The sequence below is a fragment of the Mercenaria mercenaria genome, unplaced genomic scaffold (assembly GCF_021730395.1).
Source record: "Mercenaria mercenaria strain notata unplaced genomic scaffold, MADL_Memer_1 contig_1071, whole genome shotgun sequence".
Taxonomy (NCBI): domain Eukaryota; kingdom Metazoa; phylum Mollusca; class Bivalvia; order Venerida; family Veneridae; genus Mercenaria; species Mercenaria mercenaria.
In genome coordinates, this window is record NW_026459042.1 from 30,516 (window position 1) to 55,057 (window position 24,542).

At 36.1% G+C, this 24,542-nt stretch overlaps 1 protein-coding gene across 1 annotated transcript in view; it reads right to left on the bottom strand.

Moving 5' to 3' along the window:
* LOC128551415 (structural maintenance of chromosomes protein 2-like) overlaps positions 1–24,169 on the bottom strand; it is a 36,563-nt gene extending 12,394 nt beyond the window's left edge. The window contains exons 1-20 of the mRNA XM_053532266.1: positions 23,897–24,169; positions 20,765–20,914; positions 19,936–20,097; positions 19,295–19,405; positions 18,739–18,876; positions 18,024–18,101; positions 17,187–17,399; positions 15,369–15,558; positions 14,356–14,410; positions 13,689–13,809; positions 11,172–11,290; positions 10,436–10,574; positions 9,634–9,780; positions 9,021–9,225; positions 8,568–8,703; positions 7,541–7,665; positions 4,836–5,029; positions 4,018–4,161; positions 2,576–2,770; positions 332–532 (exon numbers count right to left, since the gene is read on the bottom strand). Of these exons, the coding sequence (XP_053388241.1) occupies positions 332–532; positions 2,576–2,770; positions 4,018–4,161; positions 4,836–5,029; positions 7,541–7,665; positions 8,568–8,703; positions 9,021–9,225; positions 9,634–9,780; positions 10,436–10,574; positions 11,172–11,290; positions 13,689–13,809; positions 14,356–14,410; positions 15,369–15,558; positions 17,187–17,399; positions 18,024–18,101; positions 18,739–18,876; positions 19,295–19,405; positions 19,936–20,097; positions 20,765–20,914; positions 23,897–24,064 (2,991 nt within the window). The 5' untranslated portion in view covers positions 24,065–24,169. The remainder of the gene's footprint in view (positions 1–331; positions 533–2,575; positions 2,771–4,017; positions 4,162–4,835; positions 5,030–7,540; positions 7,666–8,567; positions 8,704–9,020; positions 9,226–9,633; positions 9,781–10,435; positions 10,575–11,171; positions 11,291–13,688; positions 13,810–14,355; positions 14,411–15,368; positions 15,559–17,186; positions 17,400–18,023; positions 18,102–18,738; positions 18,877–19,294; positions 19,406–19,935; positions 20,098–20,764; positions 20,915–23,896) is intronic.
* Positions 24,170–24,542: the final 373 nt, after the last annotated feature.

Below are 24,542 nucleotides of genomic sequence, written 5' to 3' on the forward strand. Positions count from 1 at the left end.
AAGCTATTATTTAACACTGGACAACCCCTGAACAACATACAAATTTTACTTTTCTCTGTTGTGTTGCTCTGCAGAGGTTTCAGTGTACTGTGAAGGGGAGAGGATGAAATACTTCTGATAAAATTGTTACCTGATGGAAGTGACAAATTTTCATCTTTTTCCGAAACAACTATCCGAACCCTGTCAGATAAATGAATGAATGAGCTGGACCATCTCACTACTTTGATGCAAAAATGTCATGTATCATAAAATTCAAATTACTGCTGCAGTTATCATTTCGTACACTATTTTAAACCTTTTTATGTATATAATGTATTTCAGTTGTATTTACCTGTTCCTCGGCTTTTCCCAGCATGTTCATGGCTCTCATGTTGACACTCTTAGCAAGCTTCTCTTTCGTCTCTGTAAGTTTCTGGATCCTTCTTTCACTTTCTTTCGGGTCATTTACCTTAAAGTCGTATGCCGTGTTTGGCTGGTTGAAATATTTCTTTTCGTCTACAATCCAGTCATACGTTTGTAGCATGTTCTCAACCTGTATTTAAAGATACGACAGAATATTTTGTAATATATACTCTAGACTGTGCTTCTTATTGAGTTTTTGTTTCACTAATGAACACTTGAGCCATATATTTACTAAAATCATCCCATATAGCCGGTTATAATTTAAGAGAAAATGCTTCTTGGTCTTTCTGAGACAGGCACAGGCCTCCTAGCAGGCCTGAAAAAAAATAAAGGTTTTTATAAAGGCTCCAATCTATGGAAATAAAGGCCTTTTAGTGTAAAATATTAAAAAACAAGAGTGAAAGAATGTCACAATATACGCCCGTCACAGCAAATTTCTTTACTCTAGCACCTGTATTTCAAAAAAAAAAATTGTAAGTCCTCACAAAAATCTTTACCAGGTAGAGACTGGTCAAAATACACCTCAAAATTGGATGTAGCATGCATGTTGTACTACAGAAAAGTGGTCTCGATTTTTCCCTACGACTAGTAATGAAAAAGTTACAATATAAGCTATTTATAGTAACAACAAAGGGAAGTAATTCGAAAGAAGGGAACTGCGCATGACACTTCGTCTCATGATGGTGTATAATTGTGTCAAGTTACATCAAAATCCCTCCATGCATGAAGAAGAAATGCTTCGGACAAAGTCATTCTTGTATCTGACCTTTGGCCTCTAAGTGTGACCTTGACCTTAGACCTAGGGACCTGGTTCTTGCGCATGACACTTCGTCTCGTGGTGGTGAACATTTGTGCCAAGTTATATCAAAATCCCTCTATGCATGAAGAAGAAATGCTCCGGACAAGGTTTTCATTCTTGTATCCTTTGACCTCTAAGTGTGACCTTGACCTTAGACCTAGAGACCTGGTTCTTGCGCATGACACTCCGCCTCATGGTGGTGAACACTTGTGCCAAGTTATATCAAAATCCCTCTATGCATGAAGAAGAAATGCTCCGGACAAAGTTTTCATTCTTGTATCCTTTGACCTCTAAGTGTGACCTTGACCTTAGACCTAGGGACCTGGTTCTTGCGCATGACACTCCTTCTCATGATGATGAACAATTGTGCCAACTTTCATCAAAATCCCTCTATGCATGAAGAAGATATGGTCCGGACAAAGTCATTCTTGAATTTGACCTTTGACCTCTAAGTGTGACCTTGACCTTAGACCTAGGGACCTGGTTCTTGCGCATGACACTCCGTCTCATGATGGTGAACAACTGTGCCAAGTTTCATCAAAATCCCTTCATGCATGTAGAAGATATGCTCCGGACAAGGTCTGTGGACGCCGCCCGCCCGCCAGGGGCGTTCCCATAATACGTCCCGTTTTTCAAACGGGCGTATAATAAAGAGTAAATAAAGGCTATTTTTGTCGGAATTCTCGTTGAAAACACATAAAATATATAGGTATTTACTACATGTATGTGGTCTGGTGAACACAACTGTTACAGCATCCTGAAAAACTCAAGATGAAAGATACACAAGCAGTATCCTAATAACAACACTTAAAAGGGGGGAAGAAATGCAGTAGTATAACCATTACTTGCTTTAAACTGGCACGGCAAGCAGTCTGAACAAAAATATAGGTTTTGAGTGAAAATTACAGGCTATTTGGCCATTTTAAAGGTTTTTTCAGAAGATTTAAAGGTTTTAAAGGTTTGCTCTGAAATTAAAGGTTTTTAAAGGTTTTAAAGGTTTCACTAGGAGGCCTGCAGGCAAGAAATACTAAGAAACAAAGAAAAAACTATGTTAACCTGTCTCAGGTGTAGTTACAAAGGTGTGAATTTACAACTTCAACAAATTCTCTACACGTTGTTTAGGTAACTGTAAAACCTCTTTCTGAAAGTTCTTTATTATAGTAGAAAATTTTCATGTGAACAGTTTGAAAATGCATCTTGTATCACTTAATAAAGACGTAAGCATATCATTTTGTGTTTTGAAATCATAAATTTGTACATTATTTATACATCTTTCAACTGTATCAACTGCTGAGGCCCTATCTGGATTTTTTTCACACAATGTCAAATTTGACGCCAGTAAAACGGGCCATGTTTTGAAACAGTGGTTGTTACCATTTTTGCAGCATCTTTGGAATCTTTCTGAAACTTGACAATTTTGTTATCTAGTTCTTTAATCTTGATCTCAGCAGTATGATGCTCCTTCTGTAAGGTTTTCTGTTCCGCAACTTTAGCACCAATATCTTTATCACATGCTTTCAACAAAGCTTTCTGTTTGTTCACTTCTTCCTGGGCTGCTTTTACAACATCCTGTAACACAATCGGTAATATAATTCGTCCCCTTAATGCAAAAAGGTACCATGAGCATATGAATAAAGAAGGCACTTGGTACCTTTTTGCATTAAGGGGACGAATTATTATGTAGATAGATAATTCAATGCAAAGATGCTAAAATTCAGAATGAGTGTATACTTTAGATAAATTATTGAAAGACTTACATTCCAAGATCTATTGCATTTGGTTTGTGAAATTATTAAGTTTTAAACAAATCTGAGTAAGACTGCAGTTTCATGTTTAAGTTTGATGAAAATCTGGCAATTTATTTCAGAAAACTAACAGCTTGCAGTGCACTTCAACACTTCTAAATTATGCATAGGTCTATTTTGACATACAAATGACTAATAGCACGTATGACATAGGAAATTGCCATAATGCTTGTGATATCTTAATCTTATCTTCCTGATCAGAAATACTTTTTTGCACATGCGAACATAATACATGTACATAGTTTTTTTCTGAAAAACAAGAGCTGTCACTATTGGTGACAAATTCCCCCGAAGCATGCCCAAGAATGCTACAGTTGTCTGCACAAAAAAACAAACACACATCATTTTGTGACCTTGACCTTGACCCAGGTCATAAGCGTGACACACCTTCTCAATATGGTTAACATTTGTGTCAAATTATTTTCAAATACCTTGATAAATGGCAGCTATTGACCAGACAAGAAACACCTTTGACTTCTAAGTGTGACCTTGACCTTGGAGCTAGGCTCTGGGTCTTGCGCATGACATGTCATCTCAATATAGGGATCATTTATGCCAAGTAATTTCAAAATCCCTTCATCAATGGCAGAGTTATGGACCGGACAAGAAACAGACCATGTTAACCTTTAACCTCTAAGTGTGACCTTGACCTTAGAGCTAGGGGTCTGGGTCTTGCGCATGACAAATCGTCTCATTATGGTAAACATTTATGCTAAGTTGTTTCAAAATCCCTTCATGGATGGCAGAGTTATGGAATGGACACGAAACAGACCCTGTTAAACTTTGACCTCTTAAGTGTGACCTTGACCTTGGAGCTAGGGGTCTGGTTCTTGCGCATGACAAGTCATCTCATTATGGTGAACATTTATGCCAAGTTATTTCAAATCCCTTTATGGATGGCAGAGTTACAGCCCGGACAAGAATTTACACGGACAGTGTAATTTTAATATGCCCACCTTCGGGGGCATAAAAACTATGTTATACATCAGAAAAAAACTATGTAATACCCACCTTGGCCTCAGCAGCTTTTTCATCTAGTTCCTCAAGCTGCGCCTGGTACTGTTTGATAGTTTCCTCAACTGTCTTCAGCTGTTCATCATATGAGGTGATTTCCTTCTTCAATTCCTCAACCTCAAGCTTTATGCTGTCTACCTCCTACAGGATAAATGGAATCTAAATGATTATCCTATCAAATAATGTATTTTTTAATGGGACAGTTGTAAACTTTCATGTAAAGAATGTGAAATTTTTACCATCTACATTTGGAAACCTGGTTAATAATATTCTCCGAGCTATGAATAAAACTAAAATAAACTCCTGTTGTAAGTATTCCAACAATAAATTACTGCATCCAGCAAGAATTAAACAATATCAACTTAAATTTTAACCAGTAAACATTATAAATATGAAAAATATACAATTAACTATGTTAACTTATTGTTCTTCTCTCAACTGATAAGAATTAAAGATGATGCTTTTTTTATAAATAAAGGAAATGTGGCAGTGAAATTATATATAGAATAACACAAGCAAAGAAATTTTTGTTTTAAGTATTTTGTTTGTTTGTTGGGTTTAATGTCACACCGACACAATTATAGGTCAAATGGCAACTTTCTAGCTTTGATAGTGGGGGAAGACCTCAGTCGCCCCTCCGTGCATTATTTCATCACGGTCAGGCACTTGGGTAGAGCCACTGACCTTCCGTAAGCCAGCTGGATGGCTTCCTCACATGAAGAATATCAATGCCCCGAGTGAGGCTCGGTGAGGGGCAAGTGATTCAAAGTCTGACATTAACCACTTGGCCACTGAGACCCTTGTTTGAAGTATACCTGTGATTTTTGTTTCATTATTTTGCTAGACTCCTCCGTCTTTTTCTTTGCTTTTGTGACCGCTTGTTCAGCATCTTTCAGTTCTTTCTCTCGTAACTGTTTGGCATTCTTTATCTTGTTCTCAAGATCTTTCACTTTAGTTGAGTTTTTCTTCTTAATTTCTTCCGTCCTTTTTGCCGTTTCTTCATACTCAACTGTAAAAAGTATCATCAGATAGAAATGTGTAACTTGGTTAAATTAATGCCAATATTAGGTCACAATTCAAACCTGATATACATGTAGGTAATTTATCTTGCCTTCTACAAGTTTACTGCATTTCTATTTGTCAATAAACGTCATGTACAGACAGGATATATTCCATATCCTGCTAGTAATTTTCCCGACATGAATTTTGATTAAAACAAAATGGCTGCCGCATCGGTGGCATAATCAAATCAAATCACAAATCAAGAGTATTAGCTCCAGCTGTGATTTAGCTCCAGCTGTAGATATCATTTCCGACAGTAAATTTAGTGTTTTCTTGCCGTTTTTATTCTCTTAGTTTAGGTTCATGAAACCGTAAGACGCGGAAATAGAACAATAACTCTGTATTGGAGACATGGCAATGGTTATGTTGAACTGATGTTTTAAGTTAACTCATCGTAAAGCAAAGGAATTAACATATTAGTTACTCAGCAGTTTGTTGTAGGATCATTAAAGCTACGTGCAAGATAAAGGATTTAACAGGAAATAGGATGAAAGCCGAAGTTTCAAGACATTTCTGACATCGTGAAATCTGATGATTTTCAGAAGGATGGAACATAAAGATTTTTTGTGTTAATGAATAAAACCAGTTCATAACCTGTATAAATGAGCTTTTGTGTTTTGTGATTCAGTCAAAATACAGTTCATTGTGCATTTTATGGCTGGTGTTAATCATCTATAAACAAAACACAGTGTCATAACACATATTATGATTGCAAGATTCCAGTCTGCAATGTGTAAGTAGCTTTGTTAAAATACAAAATGTGTTGACTATACCATTACCCATCAGTTTGATAATATTTAGCCTGTATCATTTTATGATCACTTTCCATTTGGTTGTCTAAGATTTATTCAACAAATATTGATGTATAGAGAAGTCGCCAATATAAGGATTTTGTTTATTAGTAATGTCCAAATTTAGAAAATACTGAAGTAAAGGGTAGTGGCAAGATAAAATACACAGCTTATTGCTGACAGCATATGGGATATACGCTGTCTCGAAAATCCATATCAGGCTTGAGTTTCACTCCCGCCTGATATGGACTTCCTCGACCGTATATCCCGTATCTTGTCACCAACAAGCAGTGTAACTAATAATATATGAAGACACCCCACCCCGTAACTTCTGAAGAAATTTCTTTCCAGACTTAAGCGAACCAGAAAGTACCTAATTTTCATAACACTAGTTACAGTCGCAGCAGGCAATAAATTATAGTCATTTTTCACCTTCTCCTAAGAAAAGAACACATGCAAATCATGGAGAAATGTTCTCAAGTTGAGAAAATAAACAATAAAATAACTAGAAGACGCTTTTGCAGAAAAGCACATGTCTCCCCCAATGCATAGTCGTATAGGCAAGAAGTCAATAGGGGACAGGAGCGAAAGTCAAAGAGACACTGATGGTTGGCTGCAATAGGGATCATCTACTTGGCATGTCCAATCATCCCACTAAGTTTCAACATTCTGGGCCTAGTGGTTGTCAAGTTATGAATTAGAAACAGCTTTCCATGTTCAGGCCCCTGTGACCTTGACCTTAGCTCAAGTGACCCCAAAAACGATAAGGGTCATCTACACTTTAAGTCCTATCACCCTATAAAGTTTGAAGGTTCTAGGTCAAATGGTTCTCAAGTTAATGACCGGAAATGGATTTCCATGTTCTGTCCACTGCGACCTTGACCTTTAATAGTGAGGTCAAAATCAATAGGGGTCATCTAATCTGCATGTCCAATAATCCTATGAAGTTGCAACATTCTGGGTCAAGTGGTTCTCAAGTTACTGACCGGAAATGGTTTTCCATGTTCAGGCCCCTGTGACCTTGACCTTTAATAGAGTGACCCCAAAATCAATAGGTGTCATCTACTCTGCATGTCCAATCATCCTATGAAGTTTCAACATTCTGGGTCAAGTGGTTCTCAAGTTATTGATCGGAAATGGTTTTCCATGTTCTGGCCCGTGACCTTAACCTTTGATGGAGTGACCCCAAAAACAATAGGGGTTGTCTACTCCATAAGCCCTGCCACCCTATGAAGTTTGAAGGTTCTACGTCAAACGGTTCTCAAGTTACTGATTGGAAATGGTTTTCCATGTTCAGGCCCCTGTGACCTTGACCTTTAACAGAGTGACCCTAAAATCAATAGGGGTCATCTACTCTGCATGACCAATCATCCTATGAAGTTTCAACATTCTGGGTCAAGTGGTTCTCAAGTTATTGATCGGAAATGGTTTTCCATATTCAGGCCCCTGTGACCTTGACCTTTGATGGAGTGACCCCAAAAACAATAGGGGTCATCTACTCCATAAGCCCTGCCACCCTATGAGGAGACATAATAAATACTGTAGTTTTGGTGAGATTGCCAAAATCATGTTAAAACAAACAAAACATGCTTTTAATGAGACTACCAATATTTTCTTTATGTCTGTTAGCCAGGTGTTGAATCAAGTTCAGGTTTGCGACAACTTACCAATATTTTCCTTGAGAGTGTTGATTTCCTCAAGTTGTTGATGATGTGACCCCTGCTCTAGTTTCTCCTTCAGGTGCTCCACTTCCTGTTGTTTCAGATCATACTCCTGCTTCAACTTAGTGTACCTAAATATAGAATGTACTTTAAGGTCACAAATGCCCTGCGTTTGTTTTTGTTTTGTTTTTGTTTGGTCTAGCGTCACACTGACACAATCACAGGTCATATGGCGACTTTCCAGCTTTTTGATGGTGGAAGAAGACCTCAGGTGCCCCTCCTGGTATTATTCCATCATGGGCAGGCACCTGGGTAGGACCACGGACCTTCCGCATGCCAGCTGGATGGCTTCCTCACATGAAGAATTCTACACTCGGAGCAAGGCTCGAACCCACATCAGAGGGCCCTGGGTTTGTGATGTTTCGACACAGGAGTGGGTGTCCTGTGAATAACTGCACTTTAATAAAATGGAAAAGTTCAACACTTCTTGCATGTAATACATTGTTATGTAATGGTGATCATTTGTGCATTTATTTTGAAATCCCAACATGGTCAGCAAAGTTTTCAGCTAGGCGCAATTTTTCCAAAGAGAGACACACATGGACACAGACATATGTAACACCATATTCCCTTGTAAATCATGGCAAAGGCAATAAGATGTATGTAATTTAAGCACTGCAATATGAGGATTCTGAAAATTTGCATTCCATCTCCGATGAGTTTCTAGTGGATTCCAGGGTAAAATAGCTATGTATACCCTTCACATGTCCTCACCATGCTGTTAGAAATGTTTCTTTAAACCTTGGAGTCAGTTTGCTTGTGTACCAATATTATCTACTTTGAATATATTCAATTCTGTAGTTTTAGTAGGGGTGGCAAAGGATGCCAAATATTTACCATGTGTCTCAAATATCCTATAGTACAGTTATCATTTGTAAGCATTTCCATTACATCAACACCAGCAGATTATCTAGGATTATTTAGTAGCTTGCATGTATTTACTATCACTATCAATTTCTAATGTGAAAGCTACCTTTGTGCAACACCTCTAATGCCATGAAGTTCTTGCTCAACTCTAGCCAGCTTGTCTTGTTTGTCTCTCAGCTGCTTTTCAACTTCAGTGAACTCTTGAAGTTTCTCCAAAATTGAGCTTGTCTGTGCTCTAGCACCTGTATAAAATCATTAGTGAGCACATTAGAACAGTAAATGCCTGTGATACCTTTTTTTTAAACAAAATAAATAACTTCAGTTGAAACCCGGTATCTCAAACTTGCTTATCTCAATATTGAAGCTATCACGAAGAAATTTTCAAGTCCCGTCCCAAAAGCATGTGCATAAAATATAACTTTATGTCAATTTTTTCTTCTTCTTGAAGTAAAACGCTCGAATCCTTGTAAAACGTTAGAACTTTGGAATTGGAAATATTGAGTTTCAACTGTATATATCTGACTTTTAAAATAGCTAATTCTAGATGATATTTACTCACCTCCAGTCAATGTCCCAGCAGGATCAAACGAGTCACCACCCAGTGTCACTGACCTCTTTTGTACACGATCATCAAATGTCACTTTCTTGGCATTGTTCATGTCTGTACATACAAATGTGGAACCAAACACAAACTCCATAGCGGCCTGGAGGTTACGGTCAAAGCCAATCAGGGAAAGTGCTGTATGTACATTATCTTTTCCAACCTATTGTGGAAGATAAAATTTTAGAATCTCTTTCTGGTAAGAAATAAATGGTGACTATCAATGGTACTTACTTTTCTGAGACAGAATAAACCTGCAGATTTTACAGATAAAAAAGCATATTTCATTTAATATTTTAGTGTAATTCATATTTAAGCCAAGACTGTTGGTAAATTTACCTTTCCAAGCTAAAAACGAAATACTTTAGTTATCTGGTTATAACTAGGAGTAAATCTATTTGGTCTTCTTTCATTACAAACTTCTATATAACTATGACTTTTGGTCATTTTAAAAATTCCTTTCTTTTCATCACCATAAATGTTCCATTTCCTTGCTATATTTAAAACTAATCTATACCTCAGCAAACCAAACATTTTCTAGTGTCACCAAAATCGAACGATTAAGACATACCAGCCCTTCAGCTCTCTTCACAACATCATTAGGTATAGATCTGGCAGAAATTTTGTTGAGAGGTATAATGGTGTATCTTCTACGAAGTTCTCCTTTCTGTAACAGCTGTTTGCCTGTCTGCTCTGTATCCACTACTACATTATACAACTGAAACATAACAGTTTGACATTTCTTCATGTTAAATATTGCATTACATTGTTTGTTTCTGTTTTTTTTGGTTTCAAGTCACTAATACAGTTACTTACACTAATATAGTTCCGGTCATATGGTGAATTTCTAGCTTTTTAAAGTGGTAGAGGACTATAGGTGCTACTCAAGGCATTATCTTAGACACAGACAAAACAATCTTCTACAAACCAGTTTGATGGCTTTGTCACCGGGCAACCTGAGCAAGACTCAATGGCTTCATTCCAATGATTACAAGTCAATGACCATAGACCCCTTCACACTTAATGCTTATCTATCAAATGCAGTCAAATAAATATGATAAAATTTACCTAAAATTTGTTCAATATCAAGTTTGTTTTCATTCAAAGAAAAAATATATATTGTAATTTCAGGGTTAGCATGCGGTTTACAGCAATTCCTTTAAAACTTCTTACTCAAAAGAAAAAGCTTCAATGGTCAAGCCACCCCATTTTACTCCATAAATCTGTTGTATTGTCTTTAATATACAAAGACAAACTTTCTGAAGAACATTAATGAATCATACTTGTTTCTTTTTGGTTTTTATTTAACTTAATTACCATGTTTGTTAAAATGAAATCCTATGTGTTTGGTTATAACCTAACAATAATCTTACCTTCCCTCCTGCAGCGACTTCAAGAGCAGTGGCCGTCTTCACATCTTTTACTTTGATCAGTTTACACACTAAACCAGACACTTTACTACGGTCAAAATTCTTCTCCGGGTTTCGGTAGTCAAAATGAAGGTGTGGAAATCTGTTACAGTAGAAAAGTTCATGAAAAGCTATGATCAACAAAACTGTTTAGAACAAAATGACCAAGATTTTAACATCAACAACTTTGTCCTTGTCAAGTCTGTGTTACAGTACCCAAGTTTGAATATTTGGTCAATCTTAGTACAATGTATATGCAACAGAATAGAGTATAGCAAATGAATTATCTAAGTAATACACTATATACAAGAGGACAAATCAAACACACTTTATACAATCATGAAAACCTTGTAAAATCATGCAGGAAAAAGAATCTAGAAACTTTTGAGCATTTGCAATATGTCATGTAATTCTGACCTACATTCCAACTAAAACTTGCAGTCAGACCAAAACGAGGTGGATTCTATGTTTTTGTAAACAAAATGGCATAACTTCAAAAATAAACTATGATGATTTAGGAGTTCAATAGACTTTTTGGATATACGGATGGACAAAAATACAAATCTCTACCTACCATTCCATTATCAGGGAAATACAAAAATAAATGGCTCTTTGTAAAAAAAAACTTAAGATACATCTGTATTTCTGACCTACATGTTATATATTATTAAACTGAATCATAAGCTGAATGAAGGCTCACCTAGCTTCAAGAGTTTCCATTTTATCCTGTAAGTGGTTCACTTCCTGAGATAATGTTCGTCTCTGAGTTTCTAACATTTCATCTTTACCTTCTTCATAGTTCAACTTCTTCAGTTCATCCTGAAAAATACCATTTTTAATCATCATTAAATCTTTGTTAAAGACAGCAAGTTTGACAAAATGAAAAGAGAATGCGCTCATCAAGTACAGCATATTGTGACAGGCTAAAAATATTTTCTCAATGTACATCAGTAAACAAGAGGACCATGATGGTCCTGAATCGCTCACCTTTTCCCACATGACCCAGTTTTGAGTATGATGTTGTTTTTTCTATTATTTGACATAGTGACCTAGTTTTTGAGCTCATGTGATCCAGTTTTGAACTTGACCTAGATATTATCAAGATAAAAATTCTGACCAATTTTCATGAAGATCCATTGAAAAATATGGCCTCTAGAGAGGTCACAAGGTTTTTCTATTATTTGACCTATTGACCTAGTTTTCGAAGGTACGTGACCCTGTTTTGAACTTTACCTAGATATTATCAAGGTAAACAGTCTCACTAATTTTCATGAAGATCTCATGAAAAATATGGCCTCTAGAGAGGTCACAAGGTTTTTCTATTTTTATACCTACTGGCCTAGTTTTTGAACGCATGTGACCCAGTTTCGAAACTGACCTAGATATCATCAAGGTGAACATTCAGATCAATTTTCATGAAGATCCATTGAAAAATATGGCCTCTAGAGAGGTCAAAATATTTTAATAATTTTAGACCTACTGACCTAGTTTTTGACCGCAGCTGACCCAGTTTCAAACTTGACCTAGATATTATCAAGATGAACATTCAGACCAACTTTCATACAGATCCCATGAAAAATATGGCCTCTAGGGAGGTCGCAAGGTTTTTTTATTATTTGACCTACTGACCTAGTTTTTTAAGGCACGAGACCCAGTTTCAAACTTGACCTAGATATCATCAAGGTGAACATTCTGACCAATTTTCATGAAGATCCATTGAAAAATATGGCCTCTAGAGAGGTCACAACGTTTTTTCATTATTTGACCTACTGACCTACTTTTTGACGGCACGTGACCCAGTTTCGAACTTGACCTAGATATCATCAAGATGAACATTCTGACCAATTTTTATGGAGATCCATTCACAAGTATGGCCTCTAGAGAGGTCACAAGGTTTTTCTATTTTTAGACCTACTGACCTAGTTTTTGACTGCACATGACCCTGTTTCCAACTTGACCTAGATATCATCAAGATGAACATTCAGACCAACTTTCATACAGATCCCATGAAAAATATGACCTTTAGAGAGGTCACAAGGTTTTTCTATTATTTGACCTACTGACCTAGTTTTTGATGGCACGTGACCCACTTTCGAACTTGACCTAGACATCATCAAGATGAACATTCAGACCAACTTTCATACAGATCCCATGAAAAATATGGCCTCTAGAGAGGTCACAAGGTTTTTCTATTATTTGACCTACTGACCTAGTTTTTGAAGGCACGTGACCCACTTTCGAACCTGACCTAGATATCATCAAGGTGAACATTCTGACTAACTTTCATGAAGATCTCATGAAATATATGGCCTCTAGAGAGGTCACAAGGTTTTTCTATTTTTAGACCTACTGACCTAGTTTTTGACCGCACGTGACCCAGTTTCGAACTTGACCTAGATATCATCAAGATGAACATTCAGACCAACTTTCATACAGATCCCATGAAAAATATGGCCTTTAGAGAGTCACAAGGTTTTTCTATTATTTGACCTACTGACCTAGTTTTTGATGGCACGTGACCCAGTTTCGAACTTGACCTAGATATCATCAATGTGAACGTTCTGACCAATTTTCATGAAGAAATTTTGAAATATATGGCCTCTAGAGAGGTCACAAGGTTTTTCTATTTTTAGACCTACTGACCTAGTTTTTGACCGCACGTGACCCAGTTTCGAACTTGACCTAGATATCATCAAGTTGAACATTCTGACCAATTTTCATGAAGATCTTGTGAAATATATGGCCTCTAGAGAGGTCACAAGGTTTTTCTATTTTTAGATCTACTGACCTAGTTTTTGAAGGCACGTGACCCAGTTTCGAACTTGACCTAGATATCATCAAGGTGAACATTCTGACCAATTTTCATAAAGATCCCACAAAAAATGTGATCTCTAGAGTGGTCACAAGCAAAAGTTTACGGACGGACGGACGACGGACGCTGCGTGATCACAAAAGCTCACCTTGTCACTATGTGACAGGTGAGCTAAAAATGAAGAACTTATTTTATGATATACCATTTTTGTGTATTTTTCTTTGCATATATACATGTATAAAGTGTAATCAGTGAAAAACATTCAGTGAAAAGTGAGAACCATTTATGCCAAATATTGGCAAACAAGACAGGATCATGCTAATGGAAATCATCTAATTCTTATTTAGATCGAAAATTTATTTCACTATCAGAGATCAGACCATTTAATCTAATATTTATTGTTACCTCTAGTTTCTTCAAGTTTTGGACAACATTATCATATGCTTGTTTGTCCTTTCTGTAACCTTGTTCTGTCTTCTTCAAATCTGATTCTTTCTTCTTCAACTCTTGCTGGGCATGTTTTAACCTGGGATGATACACACAGGTTTATTACTTATAAGTGTGTAAGCATATTAACAGGGGATTCATTAGTTACTGAAGTGGAGGGTGGTTAGTTGCAAAATAGAGAGGGGTCTGGGGGCCCATCCATTAATGATTTAGAACTTACTTTCTATAGGAAGGGTTTCAGACCACTGGCCAGGAGAATGCAGAGCCTGAGTATCACCTGCAAAGTAGCACTCCAGTGGATTCCCATTGTGCACTTGCAGGCAATGAAGAGGCAGACCAACTGGCTTTGCTAGGAGCTCAGTCAGAACAACCACAAAAACATGGGGAAATCTCCATCCCCTCCAGCTCTTAATAAAACCCCTGTTTTAATATGTATAAATTGTGTGCACACTACTATTAAGCAATAAGAATTTCGCATGAATGATTGTTGCCGTTCTAAAAGGGCAAATCTTTAGTATTTACTCGGTGATCGATAACATTACTTTAAAATATGCATGCACCAAGACATTCAGAGAGATACAAAAGTGTATATTAGTATAGTGTAGAATATATGATTATAACTCACTTCATTGAAGCTTGTTTTGCCTCAGTCTCTGCGTTGCTGATTTCACTTTTTGCAGCTGTAAAAGGAAACACTAAATTAGCAACCTAAATATCTAAATGAACAAAATAATGTACATTATCTCCAGCAGTTCTTGAGTGTTTAATAGAGTAAAACATAGACTCTAAATACATTTTAACATAAAACTCTAACTAAATACAAGTGCAGAACTTCAGCAAAAAAGAGCATTTGTAAATTTTAGGGAACAGCCAAGAAATCATCTATTATATATCCCTCTTATTTCAAAGTTCATTAGAGTTTGCCCATCCTGAAACCCAAATATTAAAATTAACTTGATGATATATGACAGACATTTTTTTTCAACACAATTTAGGTTTTGTAACAGGAGTCAGATAACTTCTCTTTATATTCCTGGATTCTGAGGCCAACAATTACTAGTTCTCCACAGGCAACTGAAAACTTCCTCATATGAATTAGCAGTTAACTTGTGCATTTTGCTCTACTTGCTCAGCTTATGGATTTGCACCATGAACAAAGGTACCTGTTGTTTTCAAGGGGTTTCATTATTGAAGTAGGAGGAGGAAGTTGTAGAGAATGGTCTGAGGGTCTTCCCATTTACAACTTTATTTACTATTTTAAAGTGAGAAATCTCATCCCCTAGCCCTAAATGAAACCCTACAAATCATCAAATTGTCAAATGTTTTCAACAGGTTACATTAGTTGATAATAAAATCAGAAGCAGTGATGCAATGGTAAATCATACATAGACAAATACTTGTCGTTGTTGTGAAGAAAATAATTATATTGTGTTCAAACCAATTTTCAAATTCCACTAAACTGTGACAATGCAAGGGAAGTAAACCAAAGACATCTTGCTTGTTGGTACCTGAGAAATTCATACACGTGAGGCAAGCATGTTCATTGCTGTGATGTAATTGAAGTTTTGACCAAGAATGAAAACACCAAAACAATTGATATTCTTGATAAAAAATATTTATTTGTAATGAATAACTCACTAATCAGTTGCTCATTGAGTGTAGCAGCCTGTCCATCGTCGTTACTCGACAAGCCAGCACTGACAGCCTGGTAGTGTTTTTGGGCTGCAACATGAGCATCCTGGTCTGCCTCACTCTGTTTCTGCAGAGCTTCTAATTCCTTTGCAAGTTTTTCAAGGTCTTTTTCTCTACCTTTGATAGCTGAGGTATTCTATGCAATAGAATTAAATAAAGCCTAGTAGCATAGTGCTAAGAACAGCTTTCATGAACAAGAGGGTCATCATGACCCTGGATCGCTCACCTGAGTAATATGAGCTACATGTTTCAAATGTCAAACTGATGATAAAAAATTAATAAAGTCAGCAGGTCACATTCATGGTCAATGAAATTCAGTTTTACGATTTGTGTGCAAAACTGTGTATGTCATCAAAATTTCAAGGCTGTATCTTAAAAAACAAGAAAATAGGTCAGTAGGTCAAGGTCACAGTCAAGTGACATCATATCACTTGGGGTCATCAGGTAATTATAATTAAACAGTCTTGGAAATAGGATCAGATGATTTTTTAAGTATTTTTCCTATATAACTCACATAATAACTAAGTGACCCCAGGGCCGGGCCTCTTTTCACCCCAGGGGCATAATTTGAAAATTTTGGTAGAGGACTACTAGACAATGCATCATACCAAATATCAAAAGCCTAGGTCGTATGGTTTCAGACAATAAGATTTTTAAAGCTTTTTCCTATATAAAAACTATGTAAAACTTGGGAACCCCTGGGCGGGGCCATATTTGACCCTAGGGGGGATAATTTGAACAATCTTGGTAGAGGACAACTAGATGATGCTACATACCAAATATCAAAGCCCTAGGCCATGTGGTTTTGTACAAGAAGATTTTCAAAGTTTTCCCTTTATAAGTCTATATAAACCATGTGACCCCCGGGGCGGACCCATATTTAACCCTAGGGGAATAATTTGAACAATCTTGGTAGAGGACAACTAGATGATGCTACAAACCAAATATCAAAGCCCTAGGCCATGTGGTTTTGTACAAGAAGATTTTCAAAGTTTTCCCTATATAAGTCTATATAAACCATGTGACCCCCGGGGTGGGGCCATCTTTGATCCTAGGGGGATAATTTGAACAATTTTGGTAGAGAACCACTAGATGATGCTACACACCAGATATCAAATCCCTAGGCCTTGTGGTTTTGGACAAGAAGATTTTTAAAGTTTTTCCTTTCGATTGCCGTGGCAACCAGAGTTCTGCATGGAATTCAATTCTTTGAACAACTTTGAAAGGGGGCCACCCAAGGATCATTCCTGTGAAGTTTGGTGTAATTCTGCCCAGTGGTTTTCAAGAAGAAGATTTTTTTAAAAAATTGTTGACGGACGACGGACTACGCACTACAGACAACAGCTCACCTTGAAGTGACAGGTGAGCTAAAAAAAACTTTTCCACTGTTCAACTGCTAGCCTAACTTTAGACTTGTGAAATTAAAGAATCTAGTATCCCCAAAAGGATTATCATTTATAGAGTCAACAGATTTCACCTTGTACCTTGTAATAACAAGCCTGAAAAATTAACTAATAATTCAACTGGCTATTTTCTGCAAGATGGCAATAATTTGATGCAATGCATGCATCCAGCCCAGAAAAAAATCACAGGCCTTGTTGAGAACTACAGAAAGACTCACAAATCTCCACTTCATTTTTCAAATGCAAAATTTCACATATAACCTAGAGTCAAGGCCTGTGTATTCCATACTAGACAATACAATTTTCCAGGTTTTTTGTTAGCCCCGAATGGTAATTCATAAATAAATCTAAAAACTCTTACATCATTTGAGTTCTTCATCAATTCTTTCTTCCGTTTATTCTCAGCTTTAAGACCATCTTTCTTATCGTCGACTGCACTCTGTGCCAGGGCTTCCTGCTTCTTATTATCATTCAGTGTTGCCTCAAGTTTCTTCATCACGCTGCCAGACTCCTCGTCTCTCTTACGTTCTAACTCAGCGATTACACCATCCAGCTCTTTGACTTTTTCATCAATCTGAATTAAAATTGTTTACATGTTTAAATATGTCTATAAATCAATTTCCTGTATTAAAATTACTAATTTATGCACAGACCATTTTCTATTAACATGATACAAAATAAATATTTCATTCTCATATCAAAACAAATTTACTTAATAAAGATTTAAAACTATTTATGGCAACTTGAACCAGTAATGATGACTTGCATTTCATTAATGTAATTAACTCTATATGGATATGGATGGACAGAAAATTGTTTTGATTCTTTGGAAATAATGTTAAAGGTAGACTACCTAAACTGACAATTCCCAATTTCTGTTATAGTCTCAGTATGCAATTTTAATATTCACTGTCCAGTATGGAAAGAAATATGCACATATGACCTATATTTACTACCTAATTGTCAGTTGTCATCAGCATCATTGGCCCATTACTTCTGCTTTTAATACTTTCACTAACTTAGTTAAACTAGTCTATCTGACCAGTCCCTGGTTAAGTTATAAATCTCAACCATTCTGTCTTGAATGTTCGAATTAATACCACAAACCTCATTCTGTTTTCAAGTTATCTCTTTTTTAGGTTGAAATAAGTTACAAACCTCAAACATTCTGTCTTGAAGGTTTAAATAAGTTACAAACCTCAACCATTCTGTCTTGAAGTCTTTGCATGTTCTCCTGCATCTGTGTCAGCTCCTCTGCTGACCTCTTCTTCTTTTCCTGTAAATAAAGAAGGTCTTTAATGTCATAATTCAGAAATTTTCCAATGATTTTGCATAAAGCAACACAATTTTTATACAAAGAGAATACAAGGCTTTTACTATTCTAATATGCAATAACAAGAGTGCCAATGCTGAAACTGCAATGCCAGACAAGATATTTAAAAAATTTAACTGCTTCTATCCAGGCCAACCAATCTATTTTTACTTTCACCTGAAGCAGCAACAATATAAACTGTAAACTCATTTTAATTCGTGGGCATGAAAACTTTATGGTTTTGGCCAAACTGATTTTTTCATGGCGTTATAAGTTTGTGAACTTTGATTTTTAAGATAAAATCACGGGAATTTAATCATTGTATGTTTGGATTAAATTTAGTGGATTGACTCAATTAGAAAATCAGTCCCCATGAACAGTAATTGTTAATCAGTTTAATTATACTGCATGGACTGGTCAATGAGATTGGTAGTTATGGCATACAGTGGTTACAGGTTCAAGCTCTACCAAAAATGCCTCCTCACCATGTTATACCGGTATTAGCTTTTATAGAAAGTGGACCTGAAAGATATTCAAATGAACCTTCTTTGCAGTTTAGCTGAAATGTCGTTATCAATTGGTATAAACTGAATGTTCCTACCTCTGCACAGAGGAACTGATAAGCAATATACAGTTTATTGAGATGTTCCAATTCTCGGTTGATTTTCTGGAATTCTAGGTACGAAGAGCGCTCTTCCTTCAGTTTAGTTATTGTTGGTGTTATGTCTTCTTTCAGGACCTAGTATCAAACAGAATACAAACATATGAAGCTGTAAATAGAACATCAACTTTATATATTCAAACAATGAAATGGTGCAAATTCGAACATTTCATTTCAAATACTCACCACTGAATGCAGACATATTTTAATACAGAATTAAAGCTATGCTAAGCAGTATCTTTATTCTTTATTTTGGGTGATAAAGCTTCTATTTTTCTAAAATGCATCACAGATGGCAAAAAAAAAGCAAGAATACTTTCTATGAAAGTCGCAAAATCACATTTTTCTCATTTCATTAAAAATACAATTTACAGCTTGTATAAGGTTTGACAGTCTGCATTAACCCAAAGCAGATATATTTGTATCTGTTAAAAAGTTCTTTAAAGATAAACTAGATGAAAGCAAATGATTTAAAACAATTCTGTTATCCTCATACTGTGTCGATTTCTTTCAGCTTTGCATCTTTCTTTTCAATAGTTCTCTGAGCTGCCTCTTTTTTGCTTTCATACAACCTGGTCCCTGCTGCCTCTTCTATCATTGACAAAATCTAGAAAATAAAACATAATGAGCTGCGTCATGAGAAAACCAACATAGTGTGTTTGCGACCAGCATGGATCCAGACCAGCCTGCGCATCCGCACAGTCTGGTCAGGATCCATGCTGTTCGCTAACAGTTTCTCCAATTCCAATAGGCTTTAAAAGCGAACAGCATGGATCTTGACCAGACTGCGCGGATGCGCAGGCTGGTCTGGATCCATGCTAGTCGCAAACCCACTATGTTGGTTTTCTCATGGCACAGCTCATATTTCAAACATGATTTGGGTTTATTTGCCTTATTTCATATTCTGAAAGTCTGTATCACAATGATAGAAATCTTGGCATCTTTTTATTATTTCCTGGTGCAAAGTTAGACCATCTGCACTTTCAGTGATCATTTTATCATGATTAAAACATTCAAAGTAAACACTGCAAGGGTTATTCATTTTTTACAACACTATGTCAGATAACTCTTACTTTTTCCTTGCTGGACGTCGGACATTACTGTATCCAGATACAAATCCAAAACCCTGTCACTTACCTCAGGTGGCTTCATGTTGAGGACTTTGGTGATTCTGCCCTGCATGATCAGGAAGTGAGGGTTGTTCACATTAAGCTGAACAGATCGGAACAGATCCTGTACTCTTGTGTTGTTTGCATTGCTTCCATTAATGAGATATTTGTTTCTTCCTCCAACAACCACCTTAACACACAGACAGAATTGTTATCAAGTATTTCTAAACCAACAGTAAGTCAATCTCTAATTCTGACCTACATCTATAGACTGTCATATATTACTGCACTCATCTACAGAATGATACAGCTTTAAAAATTTTCCATACACTAATTTTCACATTTTGACATCAAACATTCCAATCTGTTTTGCCTATTAAAAGGAATTTTCATCAGTTTTTAAAAAAAAAATAAATTAAGAAGAGTATGGCCGAGACTCTGACATGCCGAAAAAGAAACAGTTCAACTGTTACAAATTATGTACATCTGCGACGGAGTTGCTGGTGGTTCAAAATCTACAATTAAGACATACATGTACACACAGGATTAAATTAAACAAGAGCTGTCTGTATTACAGCATCCTTGACTATTCAGAAAAAGTTATTACAATGTTATGACACTGATCAGAGGTAGAATTTAACTTTTTCTTTGCAGTCAATTAGAACTTTTTCTTTGCAGTCAATTAGAGCACGGTATCAACTTAACTTGCAATTTCGTTTAACTGTTTTTGACAGGAAATCTATATACATGGTATTAATCCAGCAGAGTAGAATAGCTCTCATTAAAATACTTAATTCTGCTTATTAAAACTTAAAAAAAAAAAAAATCCTCATGTTTATACTATTATAGGAAATTACCTGTCTGGTAATGGTGATTTCATCATATTGCTCATACCCAAGTGGACTCTGTTTCTTGTCCAGATTATCAAACGTAATGCTCACTGTAGCTTTTGTGATTCCAGCTTGTCCATTTTTGTATACAAGCTCTTGCAAATTTGTTGCACGGACCTAGAATAAACATTTTATAGACATATTGACAGATTCAGGTACTCTAGGTAGTATCAATAGTGCATTGTGCATACAAAAATATGAACTTAACATTAATATCATTATGGACAATATCATTATGGACTGGAAATCACTGGTAATAATGTAATTATTTAGGCCAGGGAAGACATTTTGTAGATCTGGTGCAGACTGTGAAAATATTTAGTGTTAGCCTTACTCATTTGGCTTAATGGGACGGCTTATTTTACGATCTGATATGTTATAGCTGCCATCCCTCTATCATGCTGTCCCGAAACGTCATATTATTTGGTGTGTAAGATCCCAACATGAGACTGACGCGAAGCAGATGGAATAAGATACCTCAGATTTTTATGGGCAAATAGGCGATAAAATGTTAGGCAGTTCTATCAATACGCCAATTTTAACACATCATAAAAATCTGCATTTGCATGATTGCATCGTCTGGATACAAATATTTCTAGTCGCAAAATATTAGTCTAATTCACCAGATGTTTACAAATTGTATTTATATGAACAATAGGGATATAAACTAGCTATTCTTATTTAGGGGCATTGACTGTCAAAAATAATGTTTAACATTAGGTATAAGGGCATTTCCTCCAATAATTTAGGGGCCCAGCCCAAAATCTAGGGGCAATGGGTTACTGGGCCCCTGTTAATTTATATTCCTTAACAACTAAATTTTATCACCGGCTTCATCACAAGGCAGTTTATTTGCTATTTCATTACAGCTGACAGGCTATTTTAGCCAAAATAGCTGTATTTTCCCCTAAAATTGTTATATTTTCCCTTCAAGATGGTAATATTTCCTCCCTTGGAATTTTAAGAAAATGTTCTGCAATATGTATAATAATTTTACGAATGTCTTGAGTTTATGTTTTTTCAACACCAATTTCCCCCATGTTGCTTCAAATTTACAACTTGAGCAGCTGTTATAATGGACTGATAAATGTCACACTAATTATGATTACTTCTCAACAGCAGCCAAATTAATATTTTTTCCCACCACTCTCCCTGCAGGACTAGTAGCCAGCAAAATCTAACTGGGCTCAGTGAATGGTCACTTGCACTGAAAAAAGTACACCTATTTTAATGACTTTTTAATAGTGTCACTTTTACTTTATTGAAATAAGTATTATGAAAAACAAACAAATTGCAAATATAACACACAGTAGACAAATAATATTCTCTTGTACACTATGTTCCCTTGTTGTTATTAAAATCGTTTTGCTCATATTTTCTTTTCTCAGCAAGACGTTTTTCTTTTTCTTCCTACCATTTTCTGTCATCTCCAACACCCAGTCATTTTCCAAATAAACTTTGGATGTTGGTTTGTTTGGATGTTGAAACCATGCTTTGACAAAGTATGGGAAACTAACAGTCTAGCGTGCATCTGTTAATGAACTTAATCATTATTGTTGTGGATTGAATTCAAAAGCATCTACTCATGCAGATTGTTTATTTCACAAAGGAATTCAAAATGTTTTTGTTGAATTTTGGTAAGTTATGATGTAAAAAGCACTCTCCAAGTCAGTTGTGTATACTGCGAGGTCCACTCATCCTATGACAAGGGAAGTTTATACCCCTGCATTATTTGCATGTTCTTGCAGATTGGTACACAGGTACCCTGCGGCAGGATGAATGGCCACCCTGTTGACTGCCTGCTGTGATTCGGCCGATATTCATCTTATTGAAATTGTTTACACATGTTGTCACCAAACCAACCAAAATTTTCAATTTAAAGGCTTTTTAAAAACATTCTTAATTCACTGATAAGGTAGCTCTCGTGCCATATTTTTCAACCAACTGAAGTGGAATATCCAGAATCTGATTTGTCAAGGAGCCCGGCTACCCACTTCAAGAACATACGCGCAGGCTGGGAACCTCGCTGTTCAATTGATGCGCCAATTTCAACGGTCTTTTGACAGCAATCTGATAGCTTGGGATTTTTTTTGGGAAATCAGCATGACATTGACAATTAAGTTAAATTTGAACGTTGTGTGCATAGTTCCAGTGAAAGATACCAGTAAAAGGTATTTTTGTTGACAATTAAGAAAGAAGATTAATTTGAACAGCAAGGTTCCCGGCGTGTGCATACATTTTCAATGAGCAGCTGGGCTCCTTGACGAAACGGATTCTGGGTACTCCACTTCCCATGTATTCCGTTGGTTGAAAATAGGAAGCGGCTATTTTTACGGTCCCGTAGAAATTGCCTCGGAGGCTATTCTTACAGCTCTCCCATAAGAATAGTGAAAAGTCCACTGATTGAATGGGAAGAAGCCATTTAATATACATGTTTTCAGTAAAGAGTGATGTTTTTCTAATGTCCTTAACATTCTTAAAACACAAATTATATCAATATTTTTTATCAATGGAAAGGTTATAAAACAAGCAATTTATTGTTTTTTATTATTATTTCAAAATAAGATGGATTAATTATGAACGCTTAACAGTTTTTCTAAAAAAAAGTTTTGGACATCACTATGCCGCTATTAAAATTATATCATTTTAAACGGTTATTCATTTTAAAAAAAGATATTTTAATATGAAAAACACAAAACTGCTGTAGGATTAACCACCTTCGGGCTTTTCAGTAATCGTATCGGAGAGCCGTAGGAATAGACACCTGTGGACTTTTCACTAAGAATAGCCTGCAACGCTGTTCCTACAGGACTGTAAGAATAGCCACTTCCTTGAAAATATGGCGTGAGAGCTACTTTGTCATTTTTTTATAATCATCAGTTTAAGAATATTTTTAAAAGGCGTAATTTTGTTTTATTTGGTGACATTTTTAAATGATTTCAACAAGATGAATATTGGTCAAATCACGGCGGGCAGTTAACACAGCGGCCATTTGTCCTGCTGCTGCAGGGTACCTGTGGAGTGGTATGTCGTGACAGCCATATACGGTTGCACAAATTTATTAAAGAATTCCATACATAAAGTACTTAATGTTCTTACATGAGACAAATTTGTGATTCCAAGGAGAAAGCAAATCGAGTCTAAAATATTGGATTTTCCGCTACCGTTCAGGCCGGTGATCGCATTGAACAGTTGATCAAACCCATAAATTTCCGTTCTCTGGGCGTACGACTTAAAGCCGTCGATTACCATGGACTTGATATACATATCTATTTATTGTATTGTCGATAACATGTTACAATATGATCAAGAATTCCAGTTTTATTTAAAAATTGAATTTTGCGCTTAAATTTTGTTATTTGTCAGTGCGCATGTCCGTGTCAAGGTCAGATAACTTACCCAAAGAAATATATTAACCAAAAAGAGACATACGAAAATATTTAAAATCGGAAAGTGCCTGTAAAGTACGGAAAGGTGTTATTACACATCTTTATGCGTCATACGGTGGAACTTCAGCGGTACCCTAGAAATCGGTTAGTGGACTGTTAATGAGAATCAATAAAATAAATTAACAAATTTGTACCTTTTGTTCCGACCAGTGTTAGACTGCATGCTTTCATTTTGATGTTACTGTGCAAGCTTTCATTAGTTTATGATTTGCCTGTTCTGATTGACAATTTTTGATATACAGTATTCCTGTTTGTTACCTCGCTACTCTATGTGCACCACTTATTTGTGCTTAATG